This window comes from Alligator sinensis, unplaced genomic scaffold, assembly GCF_000455745.1.
Source record: "Alligator sinensis unplaced genomic scaffold, ASM45574v1 scaffold512_2, whole genome shotgun sequence".
Classification (NCBI taxonomy): Eukaryota; Metazoa; Chordata; order Crocodylia; family Alligatoridae; genus Alligator; species Alligator sinensis.
Window position 1 is genome coordinate 1,096,346 of NW_005842182.1, and position 14,945 is coordinate 1,111,290.

Consider the following 14,945-nt stretch of genomic DNA (forward strand, 5'->3'; position numbering starts at 1 on the left):
TTTTGTGCACAGGGAAGAGGGATACGTCGAGGATTGCGCTCGGTGACGGGGAGAGGCTAGAGGCTGATCAGACCCCTGTTGCCTGCTTTAAATGCGCTGGGTCCAATAGGCTCCACAGCGCTTAGAGATCTTCACACAGTGTGAAGTCTCCTCCTCCTGGTGTTCGTGGAGTCCTCCAACTTGAGCGGAAACCACTCAAGCTTTTTATACGGCTAGCAAGCCAATCGCTAGCCGCCACGTAGGAATAATTTAGAACTAGCCAATGGTGGGGCACAAATTTGGACACGAATGGCGGGAACTCCTTGCAACGTACATTTCTGTGCTGCAACAAAGAAATGCACCCTGCAAAGAAAGCTACTGGTGGCGGGAATTCTTTTGCACCAGGGTTCTCCTCTGCAGCAGAAAACTCCACGGTGCAAAGAAGCTGCAATTTAGCGGGAACAATTTAGCAGTGCCGAAGCACACACAAACAAAAATCACAACTTTGGGTTGTGACAGATTCCACCTCAAGTATCCTGGTATGGGAAGGTTTCATGGGCCTACTCGTCCAGTGTCTAGAGAAAGGAAAAGAACTGACAGGTCCCCCCATTAGTTTTGCCACTGCTCAAGAAGCTGGCAGGTTCCTGTTTATACATTCCCTGACACGAGTTTGCACAGCAGGCCTTGATGGATTCAGTTTAAACTGATTTGCAAGTTGAAACAGGGGACAGGAAAACAGAGGGGAGGAGAGGTCTGCAACTTAAAAGTAAATATTATTTCACACAGAAGAAAGTATTTTTACAACCACTCCTTATCTCCACACCACAAGCTTTACAACTCTCCTTCCTTTTTTTGCCCAGCTCTTTCCTTGCTCATAAAGTATGAAGTACATATAATGCTGAGCAGAGGGAGGCTCATATCTACAATGTATGCAGCATTCCTATATATTCAATCCATGCAAACTATATTTACATAGATTTTTAGAATGATGCCTGTCATGATGGTAGCTGAGCAATCATTCAATGTCACTTACCAGGTACTGGAAGAGCACAATTAGTTTCAGGAAAAACTGCAAAGGTACCATAAAAGAGGAATGGCTCAAGTAGGGTCTATATAATTAACAAGGTCCAGGAAATTATAAAACCAAAAATCCCTTCACTTGTAAATCCTGCGTGAACCTATGATGACCATATGTGAAAGAATGTCTGTGCCATCCCAGTCACAACATAAGGCATCATCTACTTAATTTGATGCAAATAAGTGATACTGTTCAGGCTCCTGTTAAGTGTTAGTACTCTTTGAGGCACAAAGTTTGGACCAATCTGCCTGCCATAAGCCCAGACATATAGGAATATTAATTTAATTTAACAATCATTAATTACTATCCATCCAGATATGGATACATAAATGTGGGTATGTTTTGTTATCCATTTTAGAAACAAGGAAATTAAGACACCCCATGGTAAAGCCAGTCATGGATCCCAGGTCTCCCAAATAAAATACTCTGTCTGTATTATATTCTTTCTTAGAAGTTATGGACTATAAGAAACTTCTTATGGATGATATTATTTCTTACGGTAAAATAATGTTGTAAGCATCTACTGTGCATTAACACTTCCATCCTATCCCTATTTTCCATGGACAATACCCAAAGAAGACTACAGACCCCTAAAAAATGGTGAGTTACTACTCTTCTGGCTACTAGAAATGGAGGAAGTTTCAATAATGTTCCTTCCCCTGGTTAAAAAAAAAAAAAGGAAAAAATGCAGCCGCGTGACTGGCTGGCTGCCAAAAAACAAAGTAATCAGTTTACACCGGAGATGGGGATTAACCCTCCCTAACATAAGCAAAAACCTGCTGAGAGCTAAAATTCAAAGGGGCTGAAAGGAGGGCAGAAGTCCAAGGCCTTGTTTAACTTGTTTGTTCCTGGTCAAAAAGTGCTGGGAAGATCACCACACTCAATTAATTTAACACACAGATTTTTTTTGTGTCTGTTTGTATATAATTCTATACCAGGCCAAAACTATAGTGTTAGGGAACTGTTAAGCTTGCAATCAAAGGAGACATACGGAAACTGAAAATGTATTTAAATATGTCTATATTTTTTCAAAGAAATAGTAGCAATGGACCATTATAAACACTTGTAAGAACAGAACCAACAGCCTCATGCTAAACAATTCTGTAGTTTTTCTGCTTTAGAAATATATAGTAAGCTTGATTCAGTAGGGGAAACTGAGTTTGTAACAAGGCATGAAAAATAGGGAAAGTATGAAGTACATGTTTTCAAAGGGATGTGTGAAAGCCTCCTACTGATGTCCCTACATAAACTAGGAAAAATATATGCAGGATTAAAATGCGGGATTAAAGATCAGCACTGCAGAACACAAAAATAAATCCCATGACTGCAACCCTCAGTAGGCACATCTACACAAGTTGTTTACTGTGCAGTTGACTATTTAGCTGCGCAGGAAACATCTCACATCTGTATGTGCGCTCCTATTATGCTGGAGTAAACTGATTTACTCTGCAGTAGGATAGTACTTGTATTTACAAGTAAAAAACTCCTCAGCAGTGCATGTGTAAACCCAGCCCAGCTGGCTGGGGCACAAGAGCATCAGTGCAGGGCCTGCCTGCCTGAAGCTCCCTCGTGCCCCAGCCAGCCCCTCTGCAGCATGCTGAGCACAGGGAGCAGCCCCGGACTGGCAGACTGACCCCTGGGGCTCCCTGCCAGCCAGGGCTGCTCCGCCCCAGCTCCACATGCTGCACCTGAATAAACTGTGGAGCTTAGTGCTCTGGAGTGAAGTGCTCCGCAGTTTATTCAGGTGCCATAACTGTGCATTTAGATGCACCCCGTGATTTTATATTTCCTACTTCTAGTGAGCAAATGGAGGTGAGAGAATGAAGGGGAAAAAGAGCCAGTACCACAAAGATTAGCAAAAAAAAAAAAAAATCTTCTTAGTGTGTAAATGTATATCAGGAATATTCAACATTTGCATTAGGTAGGGGAAACACTTCCAGCGCCGAGTCTGTGGTGCAGCAAAGGGTTTTTTTCCTTTTTTTTTTTAAAAGAATATTAGGGATAAAGTTTATCTGGAAAGTAAAGAGAGAGGAGTCAGTATTATCATTTATTATTTAAATAGTTTCCTCGGGCATCTCAAAGTGGATTCTGTCAACTGTCAAAGCCAAATTAGATGGCATAAGATCTCTATCCACACTTCGTACTTAGGAATAAAAGGGCAGGGGAGGGCGGGCAGGGCAGAGGCCTGAACACAGTGCCTCAGAGACCCTGGACAGTGCTATAGCACCTACAGCACAGGGGGGATAGCCACCGAAAAATAAATTAATCCCCCAAAGCTGTTTAAATTTTGCTAGGGTCTCCTCTTCGCAGATCAGGATATTCAGGGTTCTTCTATTCATTCTGGCTTGGCCTCACAGATCCTCACCTATCGTTGACCTGCGCAACTATTTTTATGAGTCTTCAGAGTGTTTGCATTTGTCTCCCAGGCTATGTGAGTGCAAGGTCACAATACAGCTGTAATTCTCAGTTTCCAATTCATAAACCTTCCCTAAGAAGTTATACATGCCCATATTCAAGAGCCCTAACGCAGCAGTTCCCAACCTCGTGTTACGACCCAAATGAGAGGTTGCGGGGGCAATGCTGGCAGCTCCACACAACAGACAAGCTGCGCCGTGTGCTGGGAACTCCCCTGCCCCCAGGCTGCTGCCACCACCACACTCTGCTCCCAGCAGTGGGTCGTTCCAAAAAAAGGTTGGGAACCACTGCCCTAAAGCAAGGATACAACTCAGCACACTCAAAATTAAGTTCTTTTGTTTAGGACAGTGCTGTCCAGCTGGCAGCCCACAGGCCACAATCCTGCCTACAAAGGGCCAGAATGTGGCTTTGGACTGCCTGTGGCCCCATGTGGTAAACTCTCCCACTACCATAAAGATCACGTGACAGGGGACCACATAGCGCCAGTGCTACCTAGGAGGCAGGGGACCACATAGTACCAGTGCTGCCCAGGAGGCAGGGGACAGTGTGCCACCCGTGTTGCCTGTGGGCCAGGGGTAGGGGACCACACACCACTGGCATACCAGGAAGGTCAGGAGGGGACGGGGTCCTGTAGCGTGCCACCTAAGCAAGTATGTGGCCCACAACTAAATCTGACCAGCCACTGCTTAGGAGAGGCCTGTCCAATTTCAAAGCATCCAGAAGTCATGTGCCTAATTGGCCACAGTAGCAGGGGCCACACTAATGGGGACCACAGGCTACCTAGGGTGCATTTGTGTGTGGGCACTCCCCCACCATGCTGTGTCACACACATGAGCAGGCGATCCTCCATCCTACTACACTTCGAGTGGCACAGCACCCTGCCACAACTTCAGCTCCTGGTACGATCCCCTGTGGCACCTCACCACATGGGCACTCTGGGGTGCTGCCAGCTTCCCTGGCACTGCAGGCTGGGCTGTGCCATGGTGTGCTACATCATTCTACCTCCTAGGGTAGGGGTGAGGAGTGGCGGGGACAGAGAAGGAGTCCTGAGACCCTGACTGCTGCTACAGCTAGAACAGGGGCAGCAGAGACCAGGTAGAAACCTAAAGGCCATATGCAGCCCACAGACCATCAGTTGGACAGCCCTGGTATAGATATGGATCCCTGGATCTTTGCAGAACCATAGGCAACAATACAGAACAAGGACCATATAGTAGGTAATTTAACTCTTCCTGTAAACCTTAATCTTAACATTGTTATATATTCTTTATATTTAGATTGTTTAGTATACCAAATCAGAATCCCTAAATAAGTAGTATTATCCCATGGTTTACGGGCAATTTGTGATCTGCAAGAATCTCCAATATTGTTGCAGCCACAGAAAATTTAAAAAGTTTACACTGAGGTTTACAGGACCCTGTAAACCTCTTTATATTAAGAATGTACTTAAACTCTTCCTAAGTTATTGTATCTTCTGCACCGAGCTTCAGGGAACAGGGAAGCATGGTAGTTTTGTACCTCAAATATGAAAATTAAAGAATACTGTACAATTTAAGCCATATGAGATGCACTTAGATATCAAGACGAAGAGTACCTCAAACACATGCAAAAATAATAATATTGTGAGTTACTGTATTGTGTCAGGTTTATAAAAACACTGAAATCATAGATGTTACGGTTAACTGGGCATTCTACATATAATAAACTTCAAGTCTCCTACTTAAAAAACAAGTTACACCAGAGTAAGCTTAGATCATTTCATTAGTTTTGCTTGAGGGTTTTTTAACAGTTCTTAAATACGTTGCTGTGCATGTATTATGTGCACACAGATTCTGAGCCAATGCTTACCAAAAGTTAACCCAAGTTTTTCCAATGATTTCAGTGACCCAGCCCATTTGTGTGCTGCCATTTACTCAAATTTCTATTTCTTAAAAAAGAAATTGTGAAAATGAAAACTTCCTTCAGGACTAGAAAAATAGCAAACTTTCTGAAAGCTTCTACAAACAGCAAGCAGGCAATCTAGAAAGATCCTGATACTTTGGAGCCTGGCTAATAAAAATGGCGCAAGCCTAAACACAAAACTAAGGAATTCTGCGATGCAAAGTAAAAGTAATAATAAAAATACCTAACTTCATGCTAATTGTATTAGGTATTAGGTTATAATAAACAGAAATAATATAGAACTTAGGCAAAACACCTGTCACTATTAATTGCATATGGCAACTAACAAGAAAATTAAGAATATTATAAGGGTTAAATGGAATTGGTCATCCCACAAAACACTCAATAATATGTTTAAAAACATCACTGTTGATAGTAAACCACAGTGTTACTGAAATGGAATGAGAATAATCAAAACAAAGCTTCTTCTCACTTTTGCAACGTGCTTACATTGTGCACTTGATGGTTTTTCACAAAAGCACTTGAATTCACACACACAAGCAATCCCATTTCAGTGTCTGAAACCCCCTTTCAGGAATATTTGTAGTAGTTCCAGTGGTTTTTTAGAATTGGCTAGATTTCAAGTGGACAGGTGTCTCTTTAATTTCATCTCAGGATGACACAAGAGGATAAGGGAGATTGGGGCTATGAGTCAGATACTGTGTAAGGAGTATACCAGAGAAAGCCAAATTAAAGACAGTCTCTGTGATGTATCAGGCTTAACATTTCCAAAGGAAAAATATGATGCATCAAAGTTACCTATTAAAATATATAATAAATAAATGGGTTATTTTTTGTTGACGTGTCTTGGTATACATGTATTGACTAGGCAAAGGAGTGAGCCCTTGTTCAGCAAAGCCTAAGGAAAACTACTAGATCTCACTTTTAGTATTAAGAATGATACAGTCACTTATTTCATCATGTACTACCAATATAAAACCTCTGAGCTTAACAAACTAAGCTTCAAAGACCCCTCTGAGTTAAGCAATCACTTCATCATTGCTGAAGTACAACCACCTTTTAGTGAGCTAATGTAGTTGTTTAGATTCAGTACAGAGAGTCAGAAAGCCTGAGGCTCAATCCATTCAATATTTGCAGGTTAATCTAAGCTGTATAGATTGCACTAATAAGCAAGTGAGCAGACTTTCACTTTTGTTTCTGGAAATGCAGCCACATGCCTGCAGTGGCCCAGGCCAGAAGCAGGGGGGCACTGGAGCACACCTCCCATCTTAGCTAGAGCAGACAGCTTGGGCTTAGACTGGCCCCCCCCCCCTCCAACCTGTGAGGCGGGGCTTGCAGGGAAGGTGCAAAGCATCCTGGGATGCTAGGGGACTGAGTTGACTTGAATCTGGAGGGGATCTGGGACAGAAGTTCCATAAACTGGTTTAACTTAAAACAGTTAAGTCTGATACTACATCAATCCAAGATTATCTTAAACTGGTTTCGGCCATTTTGAAAGTGGCTTATCTGCACTGAACTTCTGGGCTAGGGACAGAAGTTACACGTAAACCACTTTAAGTGAGCAGAAACTAGTTTAAACCTGTAACAGAACATAAGCTTAGTGCACATAAACCAGTTTCAAAATGGCTTAAAACAATTTGAGATAAACCTGGTTGAATGTAGTATCAGACTTAACTGATTGGGATCAAACCAGTTTATGAAACTTCTGTCCCAGACCGGGAGGACTTCCTGGTCAAAGTCCTTCAGCATCCCAGCATGCTCTGCAGACCTGGGCTGGGCTGTCTGCACCAGCAGAGCAGAGCTGGCCCTGGCCCTCTGCTCCCTAGCCAAAGCATGGGGTGCGAGTGGGAGACAGGCAGGAGCAGGGACAAAGCCAGATGCTGGCTCCCCAGGGAAGAGGTTAATTTCCCCATCCCTCCCCTGTCCTACCAGCATGGACCTGCCAGGCACAGCTCCCTGCTCCAGCGATGCAGGCGTGGCCCCAGCAATGCAGGCGTGGCCCCAGCAGTAGCCTGAAGTGAACTGGCCAGTGAGGGGGTTTAATTCCCCCCTCCCTGTCCCACGGACCTGAGCTGGGGTGCATCTGGCACTTCCCCCTCACTGCTGCAGTGGCAGGAATAGGGGCACGGCCAGATGCCGACCAGCATGGACCCCTGAAGCAGAGAGGGCAGGGAGGGGATTTATTCCCCCTGCACTCCCTCTGCCCCTGGGTGACTACAGCCGGGGTCTGCCAGCCCCTGCCACTGCCGCCAATTGCCCCCTGAGAAGGCAGAATAAGCCCCGTCCCTGCCTCCTCATCTAAGGAGACCATGCCGGCTAGCCTTTAGCCACACCCCGGCCCCTGGAGCAGGGGGGAGAAAACATGATGGGAGCAGCAGCCCCTCTCATTGTTTCTCAGAGCGCAAGGCTCTTCCCGGCCGGGGGGGTGGGGCGGGTGTTGCGCTGTGGGGTGGTCAGAGCTGCTGAAGCCTGTGCAGGACAAGCAGTGGCACTGGGGCTTGGAGGGATGGCCATAGCCCCCCAAACCCCCTCTACCACTGCTGCTTGCCCCACACAGGCTGCGGCAGCTCTGACCACCCTGCAGCACAGCCCCCACCCATTGAGAAGAGCCTTGCACTTCAAGAAACTATAAGAGGGGCTGCTGCCTCTGTCATGGTTGCTCCCCCCTTGCCGCTCCAGTGGCAGGGGCTGAGGTGTGGCCAGAGGCTGACCGGCATGGCCCCCTTAGGCAAGGGGGCAGGGAGTGGGGTTATCCCCCCCTCGGTCCAGTGTCTGGCAGAGGGAGGAGAAAGCAATCGGTGGTGGTGGCAATGGCTGGGGCTGACACACCCCAGCTGCAGTCCCCTGGGAGCAAAGTGGGAGGAGGGCATAATAAGCCCCCTCTGCCTCAGAGGGCCATGCCCGCCAGCATCTGGCTGCACCCCTGCCCCTGGGGCAGTGAGGGTTGAGCGCCAGGCAGACCCTGGCTCAGGTCCATGGGACTGGGAGGGGGGAATTAAACCCCCTGCCTGGCCAGTACACTTCAGGATACTGCTAGGGCTGGCCATGCCCCCGCTGTCCCCAGCACAGCTTCCCTGCAGCCAAGGGTGCGCTCTAGTGCCCCCTGGCACCTGGCCTGGGTGACTGCAGGCATGTGCCTGCATTTCCTCAGTCCAGAGGGAATGCCTGCTCACTTGCAAATTGGTTGAATTTAGGCAGGTTAGACTAACCTGCAAAGATTAAATCAATTCAGGCTCAGGCTTTTTGAATGTCTGTCCCTAGCCCTGTTGTGTTATCAGTTTGAACTGGTTTCCGATCAGTTATACCAATTTATGTGTAATTTCTGTCCCTAGCCTTAGGGTTTAACAAATGCAACAAAACTATGAATCAATTTTACAGATATTACTCTCCTCCCAACATCCACATGTCAACAGTTTCTTTGTGCTATCATTAAATATCTGTTATTCTATATGGCAATTATGAAAAGAGTCTGACCTTCCCAACACACATAAAAAAACCCAATTGCTGTATTCATAAATATCATCACCAATTTTTTATTTAAGTGCTTACAACATCCTAAGAATTCACACAGAGAAACTTCCTGGCACTTTTGCCTATTAAGACAGTTAACACAATGAGATGCAAGAGTTTCATGCTTCCATTTTAATTTAGCATGTTGTGCCTCCTTTCTATACCAAGATGATGAAAATATGTGCTTTATCTTACCACTGAATCTCAATAGGGAGCAGAAGCAAATTTTTGCCAACTGTGAGAGAGAGATGCTCTACCATTTGAGGTAAGAATATACTTCTGAGTATTTTTATATAGTTGATAAACAACCAAATGAATATTTGCAAGTGATTATGATATAAATTTAGCAATGTTCTGGCTGGCTGTAAATGACGTCATCATGATGCCAGCACTCAGTACATCATCAAATGATGTTTTTGTTTTGTTTTGTGAGACCAGTAACGACAATTTACGGAAGTACTGAAGTCTGTGGGTGTTTGCAAATTCTAATGCCTTGGCTCCGTCCTAAATCATCAACCAACCTGAGTAAAAACCAGGTAGGAAACAACATCTTATTATGTTTCACTGCTTCCCCATAATTTGCAAACGCAAAACATAAGATAAATAAGGCTGTTTTCATCTTTATGTCCTCTTTAGAGAATTATTACAAAATTAAACAGTGATATTAGGCAATCAAAAGCATTAAAAAAAATACTACGGACGATCAAATGACGTCAGCAAATCCTCACATCTGACTTCTAAAAACTATCCTTCAAAATTAGCCAGCACATTCAACACAATGGTGATTTGGTCAAAGAAAACTGGTGCTCAAAAGGTAATAGTAGCAGATCAATAAATTTAAATTTTTTAGGAACACATTTTACATAAGACAACACATCTAATGCTCCTCCTTACTGTATATAATCCCAAAAGGACAATGTATAAAAGCACTGACACAGGTTACTGTTGCAAATGCTGGATAAACACATGTATGACCTAATTAATTTTCTACAGAAATAAGAACTTGAGTGCAAAAATTAAGGAATAATTTAGAATTGCTTTGTGGAGAATGGAAAAAATCAATTCATTTTATGTAAATCAGGCTTTCATTCTCAAGCTATCTACTCTCAAATTCCATCACCAAATGCATTCTAAAACAGCAAATACTGAAAATATTTTAGTTTTAGGTTGGCCAACTTAAAGAGGAAAAAATATAAACAAGAAAGGCCTGCTTGCTTAGGATAAATATGTTTAGCCTGGTGGAGCCGAGAGACAGAGAACTTATCAATCGAGACTTTTTGTCTCAGTGTTAAGGCATAGTTTTATTTGATTTCTACTGGAGCTTACCTTCTGTCTTTAATATAGCATCAAATATTTATACATCATATTGGATTTTAAATATAATTCAGGAAATATGTGGCCATATCAAAGTACATGGCAAGATTCTTTTTTTAAATCCACAGTGGAAATCACATTACCTTATTTTTAAAAATCTATTTCCCTAAGAGCGATAGCGAAGTGTCCAAAACAAAGTCCAGTATTCTCAGAAAATTCATTCTTATTGGTTTAGTACCTAGATAACATTTTTATAGTGATTCCTTTAAACCTGAAAAATATCAGCAAGGAACAAGGAGTTAACTCTGAAAGCACATATAGAAAGTTTAACACCCTATATAAAGCATATTCTATTTACGTTATTCAAAGGCAGCAATCGCTTCTTTTATAGATTCCTGCCAATCTGGTCCTGGTCAGCTAAAACCAGGATTTTTTTTTAAACAGAAGAGTAGGTTTAGGGGGAAGAAAAAAAAAAGGCTGCCACATACTGAAGATGGAGTCACTAGCTGATGTGATCTGAAGCAGTACTAATCTGCCCACAGAGAAAACAATCAATGACTGCAGAAAGACCAGGAAGGACTGAATTCTTTTCCTATAAACATGTCACTCTAGCAAAACAAAGCAATGAAGTATTTAAATAGCAGTTATAGCTCTATTTCAAATCTGAAAACAACCTGCCATGCAGACATGCGAACATACAAGAAACTGAACAGCAAGAGCAATTTGTTATACCTCTTTTATGCAACTCTCTTAGAGGAATGTTGTCTCCTCCCCCATCGTACGGCAAATAAGGATCAGAAGACACTTCCATGAATGCAATAAACAAAAAGAGCGTTTTGTTAGCTCAGAACAACTGAGCCATTTCTTATACAAGAGCAGTCGGCTGGGAAGCTGCCATATTTGATCAGGATTTGGACTGTGCTCTGGCTTGTCGCAGCAACTGGGTTCTTCCTTAGTCAATGATGTCATCAAAGGGAAATTATTGCAGCCTGGTTGCTAGTGGCTACAATCTAGCAGCACTTAAAGGCGGAACAGCCGACTTAATCTACAGTGCCTGTTATACTTGAAGGTGACTAAGCTTAAAATAAAACAGAATTAACTGGTTTTAAAGAAAATAAAAGGCACCCCATTAATACTGAGAGATACACTGCAACAACACAAAAATAGCTCATCTACTTTTGCCCTTATACTTGCCTCTCTACAATAAAATCCCAATAAAAATCCTAATGACATAAAAGAAAGAAATGCTTAAAGTTCATTTAAATGTTAAAGGCAACATGTATAGTGAGAGACTTAATTCTAGTTAATAAAATCTGTCCGTCATTCAGCAGGTTGTCCCCCAACATGGATTGTAATGATGGCTTAATGACAAATCAAAAGTACCTGAGGACATTTTCAGACTCCCCAAAAATGAGAATGGGTTAGATAGGGATGTTCCTGCCTTGAGCAGGGGGCTGGATTTGATGACCTTATGACAGCAAAACTAAGGTGGGGCAACTAGGCACCAGCTCTAATCACTGACTTTTGGGGGAGGGGGGGAGTTGGAGCTAAACAAACAGCAGCTGCAGTTGCAGATACACAATCATACCAGCAGCAGCTGGAAGTCAGCTGCTAGATAATAGCAGCCATGCAATGCCTCCATGCATTGCAGCTGCCCCACCATGTATGCCTTTGCTTTGTAAGGTCCCTTCCAGCCCTACTTTTCTATGATTCAGATACACTCTAGGCTCACTAGTTCAGCTGGAAAGGGCCTCCAGCCAACTCTATAGTTTAATACATAAAACTTGAGATAAAACAAACAACTCTCCTTCGATGCCTTGTTTCACCCTCATTCCACATGATAGTTGAGGGAAAGGTATTCACTCAATCACATTAAAAACATTATTTGGAAGGGGCCTCTGGCCCCACTGGTGTTAACCCCACAGCGTGCAGCCCCCGGTGGTACAGCCCAAGGGGTGTGCAGCCCTCAGCCGCTAAGAAGTTATACAAAGCCATAAAGGAGAAAGGAACCCGATAGTTTCTCTCTCCAACTAGAGGCCCCTGGAAGGGCAAAAGTTAGGCTGGTATTAGTATGAGGGTATAACCTATGTGGGGCTGGAACTGGGCTGGAGCTAAGCAGATGTGAAGACAGGACAAAGGGACCAGACTCATCTGGAATGTTGTGGCAAGAATTAACAGCAGGAGAAAACCCAGAGATGTGAAGGAAAAACTCAGGCAGTATGGTCCAAAATCACTTTAATAAATACAGAAGAGTGGGTCGCACTAATTTTCACACCCATATGTATGTACTGAAGTTCAGAAATAAAAAGACATACCAAAACACCAAAAGCAAAATAATCTTTTTTAAAAAATAATTATTTTTTTTTTTTTTACCAATATCATAATTTTCTGGGGTCTGACTCATTTCTGATGTTCTGGTGCTAACAATACCACAATTTTGTTTTAATAAGGAAAAGACATGCATACCGCTCTATTCTTTATTTCTTTTTCAAAGGACCATCCTCCTTATAAAAATACATTATATAATAAACACCTAAATAACTATAATATTTGTAAGAACAAAAGAGATGCCTTACTAGGTGAAAAAACAGGTCCGTCTAGCCAAGCACTGTTTATCTCACAGTGGCACAGAATGGATGCTAAGGGAAAGTATATTATCCAAATTTATCTGTCTTCTGACCCTCTTCGCTTAACGGGTCTAGCATTTGGAGACCCAGGAAGTCCTAATTTGGTTGTTGCAACCCTACTAGTGTATTGACTATCCATTGATGGATCTATATTGCATGAATTTGTCGAATTCTCTTTTGAACCTATTGAAATTATCAGGCTCTACAGCATCTGGTGTTAATGAATTCCACAATTACATCCTGTGAGAAAAAGAACTAACTTCTGTTAGTTTCAAACCCACCTGCTAATGTCTTTTTACATCCCATAGTCTAGTATTACATGAAATGGTAAAGAGAAATTACTATTTGATTTCTCCATAGTATTCATAATTTCAGATCAGCAGTGCTTAACCTTTTGGCCCTGTGGGCCATATGAATGGGGTGAGCCAATCCTCATGCCAGAATCAGACCCTGGGACCTGGTACTACCCCTTTCTGTCCCCATACACAAGGATTGGTCCCCAGGAGCCTGACACCATCCCTTCACTGCACTGGGACTGGGTTTCAGAGGCCCAGCCCTGCCCGCTCCCACCCTCATGTGCCAGGTTTGGTCTCCGAGGGCCTGTCACTGATTCTTTCCTCCATGACTGGTCTCAGAGCACTAAGATTGGGTCCCAGAAAGTTGATGCCACCCCCTCCTCCCCCCCCCCCCGTTGCCAGCCCCCCCCCCCCCCCCCCCCCCCCCCCAAAACACACATACTGGGATTGGGACCTGGGGCCTGGCACTGCTTCTGCTACCCTGTGTGCTGGGATCAAGTGCCAGATCCAGCATGCAGGGTCCAGGGCTCCCCATCAGTCTGGAAATTTGGCAGTGGAGAAGCATTGCTAGATGACACAGGGCCAGATGATACATGGCTGTGGATCAGATCCGGCTCAGTCATGTTTTCTCTATGCTGAAAAGGCCTAACCCAGTGGTTCCCAGCATTCTGACCCCACAGGTCAATGAGCAGTGTGGGGTCAGTCCATGGATGTGATCTAGCATGCTGGCCTGACCCCATACACCTGGGTATGACCATACACTGGTGCAATCTAGCATACAAGGGCATGTTATCTAGCCTCCAGGGCTCCCTACAAGTCAAGAATCTTGGCATCAGGAGAACAGCAATAAACGCTGCCACCACACTCCTTCTGCCAAATTTCTAGACACTTAGGGAGCTCAATGGGCTAAATCTGGCCAGCAGGCCAGGAGTTTAGCACCCCTGTTTTATCCTATTCAGCCCTTCCTCATAGAAAAGCTTCTGTATGCCTGTAATCATTAGGGCTGTGTGAACCTTCAGTAGCTGTTTCGATTTAGAGGAGATTCGGCCGGATTCGGTGGCTGAATCTCTGAATCCGAATCAAACCAGGAGACCCATTAAAAGGTCCAAATCAGGTCGGAAGCCTTTGAATTGATTTGGAAAAGATTCAGCGCCGATTCAGAGATTCAGCCATAGACTAAACAGGCAGCAGTCCTTGACTACACTGGACACAACTGCCTCCAGCTGGTAAGTCTTTTGTGGTGGGCAGAGGGGGGAGGGGAAGGGTGTGTGTGTGGGGGGGCAGATCAATACCCCCGCAGCAAGGGAGGGATTGGGGTGCAGGACTCAGGGAGGGGGCCTCCCATCACTGTGTGCTGCTGTGCACCAGCAGGCCAGGAGAGCATTGGAGCAAGTGTGTGCCCCAGATCTATGCAGGGTGGGCTTGGCCGGGCTGCACTCCATGAGGCTAGCCTCAGCTGCCTGCCACCAGGCTGCACGCTGTAGGGCAGGTGGAGCCAGGACTGCGCTCCGGGCGGCAGGCCCCAGTTGCAGCCTGGAATGCAGCCCTGGCTCCAGCTACCCTGCAGAGTGCAGTGGAAATAAAATTACCTATAGTCCCTGCCTCCAGCCCCTCCCCAATCTGGATGCACATGCCTGTCCTCATGCCCTGCCGCTGCTTGCCCAGCCATGGCGTGGCAGGGTGAAGCCGTGGCTTGTCCTGGAGGTGCAGAGAAGCTGGGGCGGCTTCTGCCGCTGCGTGCCGCTTGTCTGAGGCAGCGCAGCAGTACCATCCCGCACCTCCCCGTCCCAGCTGGGCGAGCGGCAGGGGGGGGGGGGGCCCGCC

The 14,945-nt window shown here is 44.7% G+C and overlaps 1 protein-coding gene across 7 annotated transcripts in view; it reads right to left on the reverse strand.

The window, feature by feature from the left end:
- CLCN3 (chloride voltage-gated channel 3) overlaps nucleotides 1-14,945 on the reverse strand; it is a 148,534-nt gene that overhangs the window by 48,981 nt on the left and 84,608 nt on the right. For 3 of the 7 annotated variants that reach the window (XM_006026208.3, XM_006026204.3, XM_006026203.3), the window contains exon 1: nucleotides 10,931-11,121. The exons of the other annotated variants lie outside the window; for them this stretch is intronic. In XM_006026208.3, the coding sequence (XP_006026270.1) occupies nucleotides 10,931-11,009 (79 nt within the window). In that variant the 5' untranslated portion in view covers nucleotides 11,010-11,121. Of the gene's footprint in view, nucleotides 1-10,930; nucleotides 11,122-14,945 lie in introns of those variants that run through there. 7 annotated transcript variants of the gene reach the window in all.